Source organism: Convolutriloba macropyga, chromosome 12 (genome assembly GCF_964194025.1).
Source record: "Convolutriloba macropyga chromosome 12, txConMacr16.3, whole genome shotgun sequence".
In the NCBI taxonomy this organism is placed as follows: Eukaryota; Metazoa; Xenacoelomorpha; order Acoela; family Convolutidae; genus Convolutriloba; species Convolutriloba macropyga.
The window spans coordinates 39,567,650-39,582,997 of NC_134479.1; the positions used below are offsets into that span (position 1 = coordinate 39,567,650).

Consider the following 15,348-nt stretch of genomic DNA (forward strand, 5'->3'; position numbering starts at 1 on the left):
CACATGAAACTTTAAACATCGATAACCCATCGAAAAAAAACGAAATACGAAGAACTCGTTTTTTTTTAATTCTACGCTGGACGAGCTTTTTAAAGATACCACCCACATTTCTCTACAATGAATATATCGATCAGCTAAAATTGTCTGAACAAAAAAAAACCCATTTGAGTATATAGTTCCTCCCCCCACAATTGGGGTTGGAACATTAATTTGTTTTAACTGCACGGGTGTTTTTTGGTAAATTGAGAGATGTTAAAATTTCTCAAAACATTTGAAAATGTGATCCATATGATCCAAATTTTATAGCCTCTGATTATTTAAATTACTCAAATCGAAGTATGACGGAATATTTTTGGAAAATATTAAATTTTTAATCCAAAAAATGAGTTAAGAAGACATAGAACAGATGACAGTTAATTACTAGATTAGTCTTAAAACAGAGCAAAACGTATAGTCTACAAAACAAGATCAGTATACAGAAATTTTGTCTTCCAGACCAGATTGGAAAATAGAATAGTCTACAAAAACTAATCAAATTAATAGATTAAAAATTATTGTCAAATTTAAGAAGACCAAAGAAACGGTAAAAACTGAAAATATCCCGACGCTAGACCAAAATATTTTAAAAAACTAGTTGTACCAAACAGTTTAACAATTACTGAGGAATGAGAGAAAAAAATTGTGGTGATACAAAATTTTATCAATTTTTGTCAACAAATACCTAAACTCGACCAAAACAGACGAACAATTAGCTTGAAAAGTCCCATTTGTTTAAAAAGCTTTAAATCTTGGCATCTCAAAGAAAAAACAAAATACAAATCCTTCCAAATAAAATATTCTATGATGGAAAGGCTTCCTAAGGATACGGCTCAAAATCTGTATGCTCAAAGGATACCGCTTTCTAAGGATACCGCTCACGCAACCGAAATTGAACAAAAAGAAAAGGTCGAGCTTGTAGTTCCGCTCCAAACATTTGAGGTGGAAAAATTCAACTGCATTTTTATTACACTGACTTTAATTCTTTTTCAGTGTGTAGAATGCTTCACGTTTGCGGTTTGCGATGGTCATAGGGTAAAACCCGGGTATGTAATATCATTAAGCTTGATGAAAAGCATAGTTTTTTTTGTTTTCAGGTCAATGAATATAAACATCCACAACGATGGCTATACTCGAAACCTCTCGACCGTTGAGATGGAAAATGAACTGAAAGAGGTTGCGAATCTGACTGAAAACATGTACAAATTCCTGATAGTTGTGATAATGAGCCATGGAAAGAAAGACGCAATCATGGGCTGTGATTACAATCCAGAGGATATCAGTGAAAAGTGCGTAAAAGTCAGTGATATTCTGAAGAAATTCATCGGAAACGACTGCTGGAATGGCAGGCCCAAGTTGTTTTTCATCCAGGCGTGCCAGGGGGTTGTTGAGGACACTGGCTTTCACTCAACCGAGCTTCAAGCTGCAGGTATGATTGCATTTTTTTAAATGACGCTTCTTGCGAAGTGTTTTAAAATATCACTTGGAGATTCGACAAGAATTACCAGGGCGTCGGTTGCTCAACTCGGTGTGTTTGGTACGAAACCTGCCTTGTTCCAATTATGGGCAGTACAGAGTTAGAATTGAGAGAAACTTGTTCAGTTATAAAATATGACAATGACTCATCTGGAGAAATCGTAGGTCATAATCACTTGATAGAAATAACTAGTCAAGAACATTCACAAAGTCAGCATAACTCATTAGAAAATATATACAGCAACGATTAGATAGATTTTATTATTTCACCCGTTATTTCACCATGACCCGTTATCTCCAGTGTCTCAGTTCAAAGATTCTAAGAGCGATATTTTTTTTATCACAACACGATAAGGCATTCACAACTTAGTCAATAGGTATTAAAAAAACAGTTAATTAATTGCATATGTAAAATGTGTTATTATCTTAGAAATGGTTATTCAAAAATCGCAATACTTTTCTACAGGGTCCAACTCAGAAGTCCACTGGGTTACAAATTTCGGTAATGCGATATAGCTAGGGCAACTGGAATTTTTCCTAGAATGAGATGCGGCGCCGCATCAAACCGGACTTAATGATCAATTTATGTAATTTTAAGCTGTATAAGATGCTCACTGAGGATGCAGTCTGGGAAAAATGTAACTTTGGGTCGCACTATAACTCCAAACCCCAGCCCTGTTGGACCCCAGTGACCGGATAAAATTTGTCCACACGAATCTGACACCACATTGTGCGGAATTCGCAGCTGTGTTAAAAAGCTTCAAAAAAATTTCACAAATTTGTTAAATTCTTTACTGAATCAGATCGCTAAAATTGAACAGATTTGCGAAATGAATAAGTATTTATTCTGCAATGCCTTTAAATTCAGGACAAGCGTCACGTGGCCATCGAGTGAGCGATGCCGTGAAAGCTGGATCAATTATTCCAAAAAATGCTGATATGTTTGTGGCTTTCTCCTCTGACGAGCCCTATGCCTCCTTCCGTGACCCAGAGGAAGGGTCACTCTTCCTACAAGAGCTAGTGGAATCTATCCAGAGTTCTGGAAACTCCAAGAACTTGCTTGAAATAATGACCAGAGTTATTTACAAAGTGCAGCAAACCGAAATTGGCGGCATTAAAGGAGTATTTGGACAAGCGGGCAGAAATGTGTTCAAACAGTCACCTTACTTCAAAAGTTTCTTAGGGAAGCTTTTCTTTTTTCCAAAGTTTTCTAGTAAAAAATCGTGTGATGAGGGATTTTAGTTCACTATAGAATTTTCTAACCCTTCGGATGATGAAAAAGTGTACATATTTCTAATAAAACAAAGTAACCGCTCTAAAATTAAAACAAATAAATGCCTTTGCTGATTGTAAAATGAATATTGTAAGTACAAATCCTCGGAATGGATCTTATAACAAGTCAATTAAAAATTCCTATTTAATAGAAAAATTTTTCAGCCAAAGAAAAGTTCTCTACTTTGATTTGATTTTCATTGAAATAAACTTAGTTTAATTCGAAATAGCAACAAAGGTAATAGCAATAAAACAAGATTTTCTCAGAACTGATTTTTTAATTCAGTTTTTGATCAGCAATAAAAAAGGAAATTATTAGAAATATATTACTCGCCATATTTGTTTTTCTGTATATTTGAACGATCAACAAATTTTCTATTTTTTCATTGTAATCATAAACAGTTAAAGGAAATTGAACAAATACTGTACAATGATAACTATTTAATTATTAACTCTAAAAAAATTACACTGTGGTAACTAAAAAATTGTTTTTGTTGCTGGGCATTTATCAGAAAACTAAAAACACTAAATAAGATAAAATTTAAATGTAAAATTATTTTTTGATCGTTTTGTTGTGAAAGGTTCATATCAAGTCCCGTTCATCGTTTTGTTGTGAAAGGCTATATCAAGTTCCGCTCCAAACATTTGAGGTGGAAAAATTCAACTGCATTTTTATTACACTGACTTTAATTCTTTTTCAGTGTGTAGAATGCTTCACGTTTGCGGTTTGCGATGGTCATAGGGTAAAACCCGGGTATGTAATATCATTAAGCTTGATGAAAAGCATAGTTTTTTTTGTTTTCAGGTCAATGAATATAAACATCCACAACGATGGCTATAATCGAAACCTCTCGACCGTTGAGATGGAAAATGAACTGAAAGAGGTTGCGAATCTGACTGAAAACATTTACAAATTCCTGATAGTTGTGATAATGAGCCATGGAAAGAAAGACGCAATCATGGGCTGTGATTACAATCCAGAGGATATCAGTGAAAAGTGCGTAAAAGTCAGTGATATTCTGAAGAAATTCATCGGAAACGACTGCTGGAATGGCAGGCCCAAGTTGTTTTTCATCCAGGCGTGCCAGGGGGTTGTTGAGGACACTGGCTTTCACTCAACCGAGCTTCAAGCTGCAGGTATGATTGCATTTTTTTAAATGACGCTTCTTGCGAAGTGTTTTAAAATATCACTTGGAGATTCGACAAGAATTACCAGGGCGTCGGTTGCTCAACTCGGTGTGTTTGGTACGAAACCTGCCTTGTTCCAATTATGGGCAGTACAGAGTTAGAATTGAGAGAAACTTGTTCAGTTATAAAATATGACAATGACTCATCTGGAGAAATCGTAGGTCATAATCACTTGATAGAAATAACTAGTCAAGAACATTCACAAAGTCAGCATAACTCATTAGAAAATATATACAGCAACGATTAGATAGATTTTATTATTTCACCCGTTATTTCACCATGACCCGTTATCTCCAGTGTCTCAGTTCAAAGATTCTAAGAGCGATATTTTTTTTATCACAACACGATAAGGCATTCACAACTTAGTCAATAGGTATTAAAAAAACAGTTAATTAATTGCATATGTAAAATGTGTTATTATCTTAGAAATGGTTATTCAAAAATCGCAATACTTTTCTACAGGGTCCAACTCAGAAGTCCACTGGGTTACAAATTTCGGTAATGCGATATAGCTAGGGCAACTGGAATTTTTCCTAGAATGAGATGCGGCGCCGCATCAAACCGGACTTAATGATCAATTTATGTAATTTTAAGCTGTATAAGATGCTCACTGAGGATGCAGTCTGGGAAAAATGTAACTTTGGGTCGCACTATAACTCCAAACCCCAGCCCTGTTGGACCCCAGTGACCGGATAAAATTTGTCCACACGAATCTGACACCACATTGTGCGGAATTCGCAGCTGTGTTAAAAAGCTTCAAAAAAATTTCACAAATTTGTTAAATTCTTTACTGAATCAGATCGCTAAAATTGAACAGATTTGCGAAATGAATAAGTATTTATTCTGCAATGCCTTTAAATTCAGGACAAGCGTCACGTGGCCATCGAGTGAGCGATGCCGTGAAAGCTGGATCAATTATTCCAAAAAATGCTGATATGTTTGTGGCTTTCTCCTCTGACGAGCCCTATGCCTCCTTCCGTGACCCAGAGGAAGGGTCACTCTTCCTACAAGAGCTAGTGGAATCTATCCAGAGTTCTGGAAACTCCAAGAACTTGCTTGAAATAATGACCAGAGTTATTTACAAAGTGCAGCAAACCGAAATTGGCGGCATTAAAGGAGTATTTGGACAAGCGGGCAGAAATGTGTTCAAACAGTCACCTTACTTCAAAAGTTTCTTAGGGAAGCTTTTCTTTTTTCCAAAGTTTTCTAGTAAAAAATCGTGTGATGAGGGATTTTAGTTCACTATAGAATTTTCTAACCCTTCGGATGATGAAAAAGTGTACATATTTCTAATAAAACAAAGTAACCGCTCTAAAATTAAAACAAATAAATGCCTTTGCTGATTGTAAAATGAATATTGTAAGTACAAATCCTCGGAATGGATCTTATAACAAGTCAATTAAAAATTCCTATTTAATAGAAAAATTTTTCAGCCAAAGAAAAGTTCTCTACTTTGATTTGATTTTCATTGAAATAAACTTAGTTTAATTCGAAATAGCAACAAAGGTAATAGCAATAAAACAAGATTTTCTCAGAACTGATTTTTTAATTCAGTTTTTGATCAGCAATAAAAAAGGAAATTATTAGAAATATATTACTCGCCATATTTGTTTTTCTGTATATTTGAACGATCAACAAATTTTCTATTTTTTCATTGTAATCATAAACAGTTAAAGGAAATTGAACAAATACTGTACAATGATAACTATTTAATTATTAACTCTAAAAAAATTACACTGTGGTAACTAAAAAATTGTTTTTGTTGCTGGGCATTTATCAGAAAACTAAAAACACTAAATAAGATAAAATTTAAATGTAAAATTATTTTTTGATCGTTTTGTTGTGAAAGGTTCATATCAAGTCCCGTGGGTCGCTGAGGCATTGCAGTGGTCAACAAAGTATCTTAAAAGAAATAGACTGTTGAAATTTTTCCTACAATTTGCAGAAGTGTTTGTAAATGAAGCGTCAGTTCAATTCCGGCTTTGTTTTGACATATCAATGTAGCCAGAAGAAAATCAGCCAATCTTTGATAAATCATTTTCATTTGTCTTAACTTCCGGTGTAATGAGCGTACACCGTTAAGTTGAATTCAGACTTAAGTAAAAATAATGTTGAAGCATGAAAACAATGGTACTTAAGTTGTTGAACTCTTTAGTAATTATCAAAAAGACTCTAAATTAATTGAATCAATTGCAACAGGATAAATTTTTTTAAATTAAAACTCGATTGAAACATTTTATTTTTTAATCTCAAAACTGTGGCCATATTCTTCTTGAGCTCAGCGGGAGCTGATTGTACTCCCGTTTGCTTTAAGAGTCCTCTGGAATCATAATTTTGCCAGTTTTTTGTAAATTCAAACTCGAAACTTATACAAAATGCATTATTTGTTTTTGTGAAAACTTATTAATACTAAAATTTTGTTCAAAAATGATCTATTTTGCAACCAATTGAACAATTGAGTGTTTTGTGAGACGAGCTGCAATATCTGTTCTGATCTTGATATCACCTTGAATCCTTTAGACGAATAATTTTGTAGATTTCTTTGGGGTGCGACCTTTTTTCTCAAAATATTTCAGCTATGTATATGTTTTTTATGTAAATTGCTGACTACAATTTCAATTCAGAGCTTAAATATGACACATATTATTTTTAAAAAACGATGATCAACGAGACTACATCTTGGTTCCAGAGTTGAGCTCATAGTTTGCATGGCTCTGGACAATTGTTTTCGTAAAAATTTTTATAGAATTCCTGAGTTTCGCTTTCATTTGTTATCAATTGCTCTTGAACGAAGTTCATAGCGATTATTGTAAACGTGTGTGTCTTTTTTATGCAAATTTTTTGCTTGATAATTTTGCTTTTTTCTTCTAAAACATTCTGTGACTTCTCAACTGACTTTTTATCACTTTCGTTCTTCATTTTTGAGTGATCTCTATTGCTATGACGTAAAGCATATATAAAATCGGTTGTAGAATAGCAGAGGAAAGTGATTCGTTGCACAGTGGTTAATGCTTCAGGCTGAGGATCGGGAGGTCTGTGGTTCGAATCCCGGCGGGGTTCAGGTTTTTTTGCACCCGTAAAGAAAAATTCATCTAGGCTACAGCCCCTGAATTAAATTGCCTCGCCTGTCGTTCAAGAGCAATTCTTCCGACATTTGTCAGTTTATGTTAATTTTTGTTGCCACAGGATTTAGTGTCCCCAATCCAAGATTCAGTTTGTTTTTCGGGAGGTATAACTGCGCGTAGAAAATTCGTTCAGTTGTTATCTAATGTCTGCTATGATTTTTGTTATGATCAATGTATGAGTATATTTGTTTTAAGGAGAAATCGGTGAACTTTTGAACTTTGATACTATTTTATCTTTCTTTCTCTTAATTTTGGGTGCAGTCTAAGTAAAAACAGGCGGAAACCGATTTCCTCTGTGGTATACATTAATGTTGGCAACGGTTTTAAATTCAACTGAACGTTTTTTTGTTTTTTGTTTTCAATTTTTATTTAAATTTTTGATATTAATTGCATATTTTATATGTTTCTTTTGTTTCCGTGTCAAATTATCACATTAAAGACAAGTCCATTTGAAGCAAAGCTTAGTTGAAAAAATGCAGAGCGTTGAAAAAAGGCGTATTTGGCTGTGTTAATTGTTTTTGTTGAATAGCTTATGCTTTTTGGTCTGGGACAGTTATCTCGCGAAGTTTCGTGGATTTTTTTGTTTTGGCCTATGTTTGTCTTTCTTTTTAATGTTGCAGGCCATATACATGATAAAAAGAGATCTTAAATACTTCCCCAGGACGTATAAATCCACCTAGCTACAGACTTCAGTTTATAGCTGTTTGTTTTAATGGCTTTTAACTTAAATTAAAAAAGATTTTTTTCTTTTGCCTCCATTTGCTTTCATTTTCATCACCATAAAACTCAGTCTCACTAATTGAAATAACTATTACTTTTAATGATTCAAACAATTTTGTATCACTTGGTAATACCTTGTGACTGATTGCTTCGACCATTTTTTTCAAAAAAAGTTTTACAGATTTCTACACTGTTCAATTTTTGGGATTTTTTGTTGTCATTTCTACGTAGTCTTTTTTATAAATAAGACTAGTTGAGGTTACGATGTGGAAAAAGTGATAATTAACAGTTCACGAAGTTGACATCTTTTAATCATAGTGCTTGAGCAGTGTGGTATCGTAAACTTGTTTAAAGTTTTGGCTTCGATATATATTTGTTGTTATTTTGAGGGGTCATGACTGAGTCTCATCTTCAACATGCCCAAATGCTTCCTGAGGTGTTTGCAATTGATCTTTGAAATCTTAAGTCTGTTATGGCTTAAGAAAATTTGTTTTCCTCAACATTACACGTCTGAGTTTTCGAGCTTCGTCATTTTATGAATAGATTTTCGGTCGGTTTGAAGCTCAGTCTCTGTAAACACAGATCACACAGCGTTTCCACTGAGCTATAATACAGTCTTGATAACGGTTTCAGCTGCAAACATTTGCTTCTTGGCTTTGTTACTATTGTTGCTATGAGATTTCATAAAAAGTTTGAGGTTTTTTATTAAATTGTACATATTAAAGGGTTTTTCGTTTTCGTTTTAATTTGTAACAATATTTGCAGGTCTCATTCGCTTTAAAATTATGCATAATAGAATATTCAAAAGTGACATGTCTGAATTGTTTCCTATGGAGATATAAATGATCATTTTAGTAAAATCAGTTGATATCTAATGACACTAATAACAGTTAATTGTTTTCAAAAATAGAAACGTAATTTTGAACTTCGCAACTGTTTTCTTTTTTTTTCGACCTGTTAAGCAGTTGCATTGAGGACAAGTCCCCTATCGTTTCTAATGTAAATTGATTACATTGTTTTGTGTATGTTTTATCTTATGCGAATTTGAGTTTGTTATGATTTTTTTTTCGTTATAGACATCTAGTTTGGGTCGTAAAAAATGATTGTCCTTTGATTTTTATTATTGCATTTTCCAGTAGTCCCTTTATCAATAACTTTCATTGGCCCTCCAGCATGGCTTTAATGTATTCCATTAGTTGTTTATTGAACGATATGTATGTTTTTGAAAGTTTTCTATCTCTTCATCATCTGGGAGACAATTAAGTCAAGAATGTGGATGAGCGAGGTCCGAACATTATGTGCATACGCACTTTACCGAACTTCCTTGTTGTATTAGATATTGCAAAGTAATTAACCAGTCATATTTTTTCTTTTTGTGCCCGTCACCTCCCTCCCCCAACCAGCTCAGTGGGTGCATTTTAATTGCACCCCCAGACGTACGTGTCATATTTTTACCTTATTATTTACTTTGTAATGGCACACGTGCGCTGTAAGAGGGGGTGCTCTATAAGAAGGGGTGCACAAACGGAAAAGATCCACAAAACTTTTCAAAAAGATCGATTGAGATTACTCGCTCTTTTCAAAGATTTTAAGGGCACCTGATAGACCACAGGCAACAAAATTCTACTTGCAACATCTTATTTAACAATATGTGTTCCCAGGTGGAGACCGAACGGTCTCCATGTCTGGGATTGGATAATACTCGTCCATAACTTTGCCATTGATGTGAAGTTTCAGGTCCACGCATAGTCTCAGAGCTCAATTTTTCTTCCGCTGCCACACTACTAGTGATGCATTTGTGAACCCACCAGGTTGTACTGGCTCCAGGATGCCCTGTCGTACCATTGTCTCAAGCTTCTCTCTTTGACCTTGTCATGGAGTGGTAGAGGTATCTTTCTGGATTTGCAGAACATTGGCTGTTATCCCGGTATGAGTTCCACATGCGCTTTGTATCCTTTGACTGCAGGAAGTCCTTCGTCACTCATTGCATTGATGCCTTCTTGGGGTAGTATGTCTCTCCCAAGTAAACCCAAATTTTTTGTCAGATTGCACAACTGCTAGTTGTTGTTGCCTATACTTGCTTCCGTTCCACTCAAAATCACATGTTATTGATCCCAGAAGCGTCAGTTGATGACCGTCATAGGCCTCAAGACGTCTGACTTTCCCATTTAACTAAGCTCAGTCCAGATTAATGATGATAGCACGGTGCTATCAGGACCGGTATCAAATTGCATTTTTATTTTATGGTCTTTTACTGTAATGTACTCCCATGTCACTGACATGTAAAACACGTTTTCCCCTATATAGTACATTCCCTTCTCCATTTCGGATGATGTTTGACCAGACAATTTACCCTCTTCCTCACAGAAATTGTTGCGCTGGTCAGACATACCTGAAGTAGGCTGGGTTTTAGTTCTACAAATTTTTGAAAAGTGCCCCACTTTTTCACAGGTGTTACATTTCTTGTTCAAATCCGGACACGGCTTGGTACTGTGTGGCTTACCTCTACATTTATTACACAAGTTACCATTGCCATTTTTACCAGTGAACTTTTCACTAGGTTTTCTGAAGGTTTTTTTGAAGTTGTATTCCACTTCTTCTTTTAATACAAATGATCTATTACCTGATGAGGAACTCAAAAAAGCCATTGATTGACTTTTGAATTGTAAGCTTTCTGTCATTTCAGACAGAGACATCGTTGGCTTAGTTTTAATGCCGTCTAATAGTCCTAATTTTGCCTCAGGGTCTCTCAAACCTGAGATAAAATTAATTGTTAACAACGATTCCTCAGGGTTGGTTACTGTTTTAAATTGTTCGAAGTCACAATAACGTGCTTCTTCTCTGAGGCGCGCTAAAAAATTGTCGTCAGACTTTATCTTCTTTCTTCTCTGCGCGACATTTCGCCGCAAAAGACATGATCCACTCAGTACAGGAATCAGCATTTTGCAGATCCAAGGTTTGTTGGTCGTTTGGTGGTCTGGACACCATTGTTGTGGTCTTGAGCACGAGTAACAAGAATTTTATTATTTTAATAATTGAATTCAAAATGGCCTAAGTGTACAAAATTTCACAGGTATTTATAGGCCGTATCAGTATGAACATTTACAGATCCGTCTAGATATAGATAAACTGATATGGGTTAATTTACACCTTAGTTGTGAACAAGTTTTTCCCCTTGCCGTATATGGCAAGTATTAGTGCAGTTTTTTGCACTTAACACATTGTTCTCCCTACATGTCATTTCTGTCTAATAGGAGGGTCGGATAGTTGGTTTCTGATCATATCTGGTGGTGGGAAGGTCGAATCAATCACACAAATTTATGGTTTATGTACACTGATAAACTTGTGGTTTGAACAAATTTGAATCGACGATTCGGTTCAAATTAGAAACCATTATTCAATTTTACTTCACCAAATATCAGGTAAGAAAGTTTTCTTTATACATCGAAGTTTTAACTTAAATTGCTAAGTTCACCACTTCTTGATATATTACACTTTCTACAGTGTAGGAGTTTAAAGTCAGTTGAATTTGTGACTTTTTTCGGCCTTACAACAATAGCAAGTGCAATAGCAAAACCCAATAGCAAAACTGCATCTCTATAAGTTTAACTTTTTGATGAAGATTACAGATTACTACTGGATCATGTATTAGTACTATTGAAATATCAAAGTTTTTTTGAACCTCTTAGAACTGAAAATTAAAAAGGGCAAAATGCATTCCAAAAATTTATCCGGTGAAACTGAAAGATATTTTTATATTTCTAGTATGATATGCCATACCATATATCAAATTCTAGCTGTCCTTTGAAAATCTTGAAGTTTTTCCATTTAAGACGCAACAAAGCATGATGTTGCTTTGATTTGGCGGAAATTAATGAAAAATGCATATATTTAATTATAATCATAATTATGAAAGAAATCAATTCGATTTTGGATACGCTGACTATTCGAAACACCAAAATTAGTTCAGGGTGCATTGAAATTCTTCTGATTTGATAAGAATTAACAATGAGATTAACCTGAATTAGCTTCTTAATATTAAAACATATCCGATATCTCAGTCACTGAAGCGAAATTTAAAACGTTGGTTTTCAGACTTTATGACTCTCCCTTCAAAAATTTGATCAACAATTACTGTTGAATAAGATTTTCCGTTAGAATTTAAATTTTTGAAGTTTTGCTAGCAAACGAGTGAACACAATTAACACATAAATGTAAAAACCACTGAAAAATGCATATTCATCACCGGTATAGTATGCCAATGGGAAAGATTGCTTGACACAAAAACAATTACTTAAGCAATTGAAGCAAATTTTTAACATTTAAGGGAAATTTAACCCATGTTCTTCAACGATTAAAGAAAATTTAAAGACCAACACAATCCACAAATATCCTTTAATGTCCTTACAAGTGTCTTCGACGCTTGGCAAAATGTTTTTAGTGCTCTTAAAACAGCGTTTCAGCGTCCTATTTGTTCTGCGTTGATTTTGAACGTGAGCAGACATTTCAGTTGTCCACAGTAAAGTTCAATTATTAGTGTGGTATTCAACAAATTTTCCTCGTACAAATTTTAGTAATTTGGTAATTGTTTCCTGGCTCATTTAAGATGCATGTTTTTAATCAAAACTGTTTATTAGATGATTTAAAAAATCTTAATTACAAGTGCCGTAAGGTTCAATACTGTATTCTTTCAAATTTGCACTCGAATGTAAGTACAGATCATAAGCTATGATTACACATGTTTTTGCCCTTATTAACCTTGTGGGCTACAATTATGTTCTCTACTTGGATAATATTAATGATTTTATTAGCGAGAAAACGTAATTGTAGTTAAGTATAAAACATGAAATCGGATTACACATGTCCGCTTGAATAGCTAGTGCGAGAAAAACTTTGAGGTAAAAATTACTGACGAAATATTTCAAGTGTAGTTAAAAAACCTGTAATTAGGAACCCTAGGAGTTTCTTTATTGCAATTCTGCACTCTACCGCCTGTGTTGTGGCTAAATCGAAATTCCTGAGCTATTTTTTTTCTTAGTGACGAAGTTGTTTGGCGTTCGATTTTGGAATCTTTTCGTACGGCTCTACTTGATTAAAAATTAAAGTGGGTTTTGTAAAGGTTTTCTAGTTAGCTATTGTATTTATTCCTGTGTCTGGCCATCTGCCTGAATAAATATGGCATGAGGTTTGTATTTTGACCAAGATCAATTTTGCTTGAATTGTCACCACATGAAATTTGTTTTATGTTCACAATTAACTTCTTGCCTACCCAATAACTTTCCCAATTTTTTTCTTTTGGTGTGGGCTAATTTCACAAAGGTTGTCAATCGTCTTGATATGCCATCAGCCATAAAATCAATTTAGTTAAATTTTTAAAAATAATTTTCAAATAACTTCAATCTATGTCCTCTCAGATGAGTTCATTGATAGCCTTTTCAGTAATTTTTCTTTCGCTGCTCGCAGAAATTGCCTGTTTTTGAACCCAAAACCTTATTTCAGCAAACAGCCAAAAGAAATTTTAATAGCCTCTTTCACAGGTTCCCAATAACTTATTGTCGTTTTGAGTTGGATGAGACAAGGTAGGTTCTTTAAATCTCAAGATAGCTCAGTGACTGAAAAAACCTGACCAGCAATTACTGTTGAAAGAGAATTTATGTTGTAAAAAACAGTTTTGGAGATTTGATTGTGAAAGATTTAAACAATTGTTAGCAAACGATTGAACACAATGGAAACATAAAAAAATCTTTACTAAAATTACATTTTAATCACCGGTATAAAACGCAAATAAATAGGAAAGATTGCTTGTTACAGAAAAAAATTACTGAAACCTCTGAAGCAAGAAAAGTCCAATCCACCCATTCATTTCAATTTCGTAACATAGTTCTTCAACGATTAAAAAAAAATTAATACCAACACAATCCACACATGTCCTCTAAAGTTTTTACAAGTGTCTTCAACGCTTGGCAAAATGTTTTTAGCGCTCTTACAACAACGTTTCAGCGTCCTATTTGTTCTGCTTTGATTTTGAACGTGAGCAGACATTTCAGTTGTCCATAGTAAAATAGTCCATAATCAACACTGTTAAGAAATTTGATGCCTAGTTTAAAAATTTTTCCTTGCCAAATCGCTAATGTAACAATCTGCAAAAGATAAAAGATGAAAAGAAAAAACTTTGAACAAAAACGTAGCAAGAGAAAAAAAGATTTTTTCAACAAAAAAGGCCAGAAGAAATTTTGGTTATATCTTTGACAGGTTCCTAATCTCTGATATTCCCATTGAGCGGGATGAGACTTTTTAATTCTCAAGATGGTTCAGTGACTCAATAATCTAATCAACAATTACAGTTGAATAAGATTTTTCTGTTGTGAATAAAAATTATTGAAGTTTTGATTGTGAAAGATGTAAAAAACTGTTAGCAAACGAGTGAACACAATGAACACAAAAAAGTGTACTGAAATTACATACTGATCAATGGTATAAAATGCAAATAAACAGAAAAAATTGCTTGTTACAGAAAAAAAATACTTAAACATCCGAAGCAAGATCAACCAAATCCATATATTCATTTCAATCTCGTAACATAGTTCTTCACAATTAAAAGAAATTTAATACGAACACAATCCACACATGTCCGTTAATGTTTTTACAAGTGTGTTCGACGTTTAGCAAATTGTTTTTTATCGCTATTAAAACAACGTTCCAGCGTCCTATTCCTTCTGCTTTGATTTTGAACGTGAGCAGACATTTCATTTGTCCATAGCAAAACTCAATTGTTATTGTGGTATTCATCATTTTTGTCGTTTACAAACTTTAGAAATTTAGTCATTGTTCCTTTGCTCATTTAATTTGCCGTTTTTTAAACAACAACCGTTTATTTGATGATTAAAAATATCTTAATTGCAAGTGCCGTAAGGTTCAATACTGTATTATTGACAAAATTGCACTCGAATGTAAATAGAGACAACGAGCTATGTCTTCACATGTGTTGGTGTTTAACTTTGTGGGCTACATTTAATTTCTCTACTTAGAGAATTTTAATGATTTTCTCAGCGAGAAAACTTAATTGTAGTCAAAGATAACACATAAAATCAGATTACACTTGTCCGCTTGAATAGCTAGAGCGAGAAAAAAAACTTTGAGGTGAAAATTACAGACGAAATCTTTCAATTGCAGTTAACAAAATTGTAAGTGTTGCCCAGATTTTCACGTAAATAGAGTACAAACTGAGTCGGGTACAACTAGGTTTTTAACTCTAAATTTACAAACTATTACAGATGAAGACTTCAAAGTGAAAAAAAAATCTTGAAAAGAGACATAGAACAAATGGGTTGAAAACCTTTGCTTTGTCTCGGACTTTCTTTATTGTAAACATGCACCCTACAGCTCGTGATTTTTCTCAGTGACGAAATTTTTGGGTGTATGAATTTTGAATCTTTTCGTCCGACTCTATTTGATCAAAACTCAAAGTGAATTTTGTAATGATTTTCTAGTAACCTATTGTATTTATTTCTGTGTTCGGCCATGTGCCTGA

The 15,348-nt window shown here is 34.0% G+C and overlaps 2 protein-coding genes across 2 annotated transcripts in view; both read left to right on the forward strand.

Annotated features, from left to right (window-relative positions):
* The window catches only part of LOC142350495 (uncharacterized), a 71,153-nt gene extending 68,201 nt beyond the window's left edge, over window positions 1–2,952 (forward strand). The window contains exons 6-7 of the mRNA XM_075402345.1: window positions 1,134–1,465; window positions 2,381–2,952. Of these exons, the coding sequence (XP_075258460.1) occupies window positions 1,134–1,465; window positions 2,381–2,754 (706 nt within the window). The 3' untranslated portion in view covers window positions 2,755–2,952. The remainder of the gene's footprint in view (window positions 1–1,133; window positions 1,466–2,380) is intronic.
* Window positions 2,953–3,593: 641 nt separating this feature from the next.
* On the forward strand, window positions 3,594–5,409 carry LOC142350496 (caspase-9-like). The gene is made up of 2 exons (XM_075402347.1): window positions 3,594–3,921; window positions 4,837–5,409. The coding sequence occupies exons 1-2, from the start codon at window positions 3,594–3,596 to the stop codon at window positions 5,208–5,210; spliced, it is 702 nt and encodes a 233-aa protein (XP_075258462.1). The 3' UTR covers window positions 5,211–5,409.
* The last annotated feature ends 9,939 nt before the right edge of the window (window positions 5,410–15,348 follow it).

Excerpts from the sequence above, each read along its gene's own strand:
- LOC142350496 (XM_075402347.1), top strand. The coding sequence starts at position 3,594 with ATGAATATAAACATCCACAACGATGGCTATAATCGAAACCTCTCGACC. Across the intron at positions 3,922-4,836 it reads AACCGAGCTTCAAGCTGCAG|GACAAGCGTCACGTGGCCAT; the intron begins GTATGATTGCAT and ends CTTTAAATTCAG.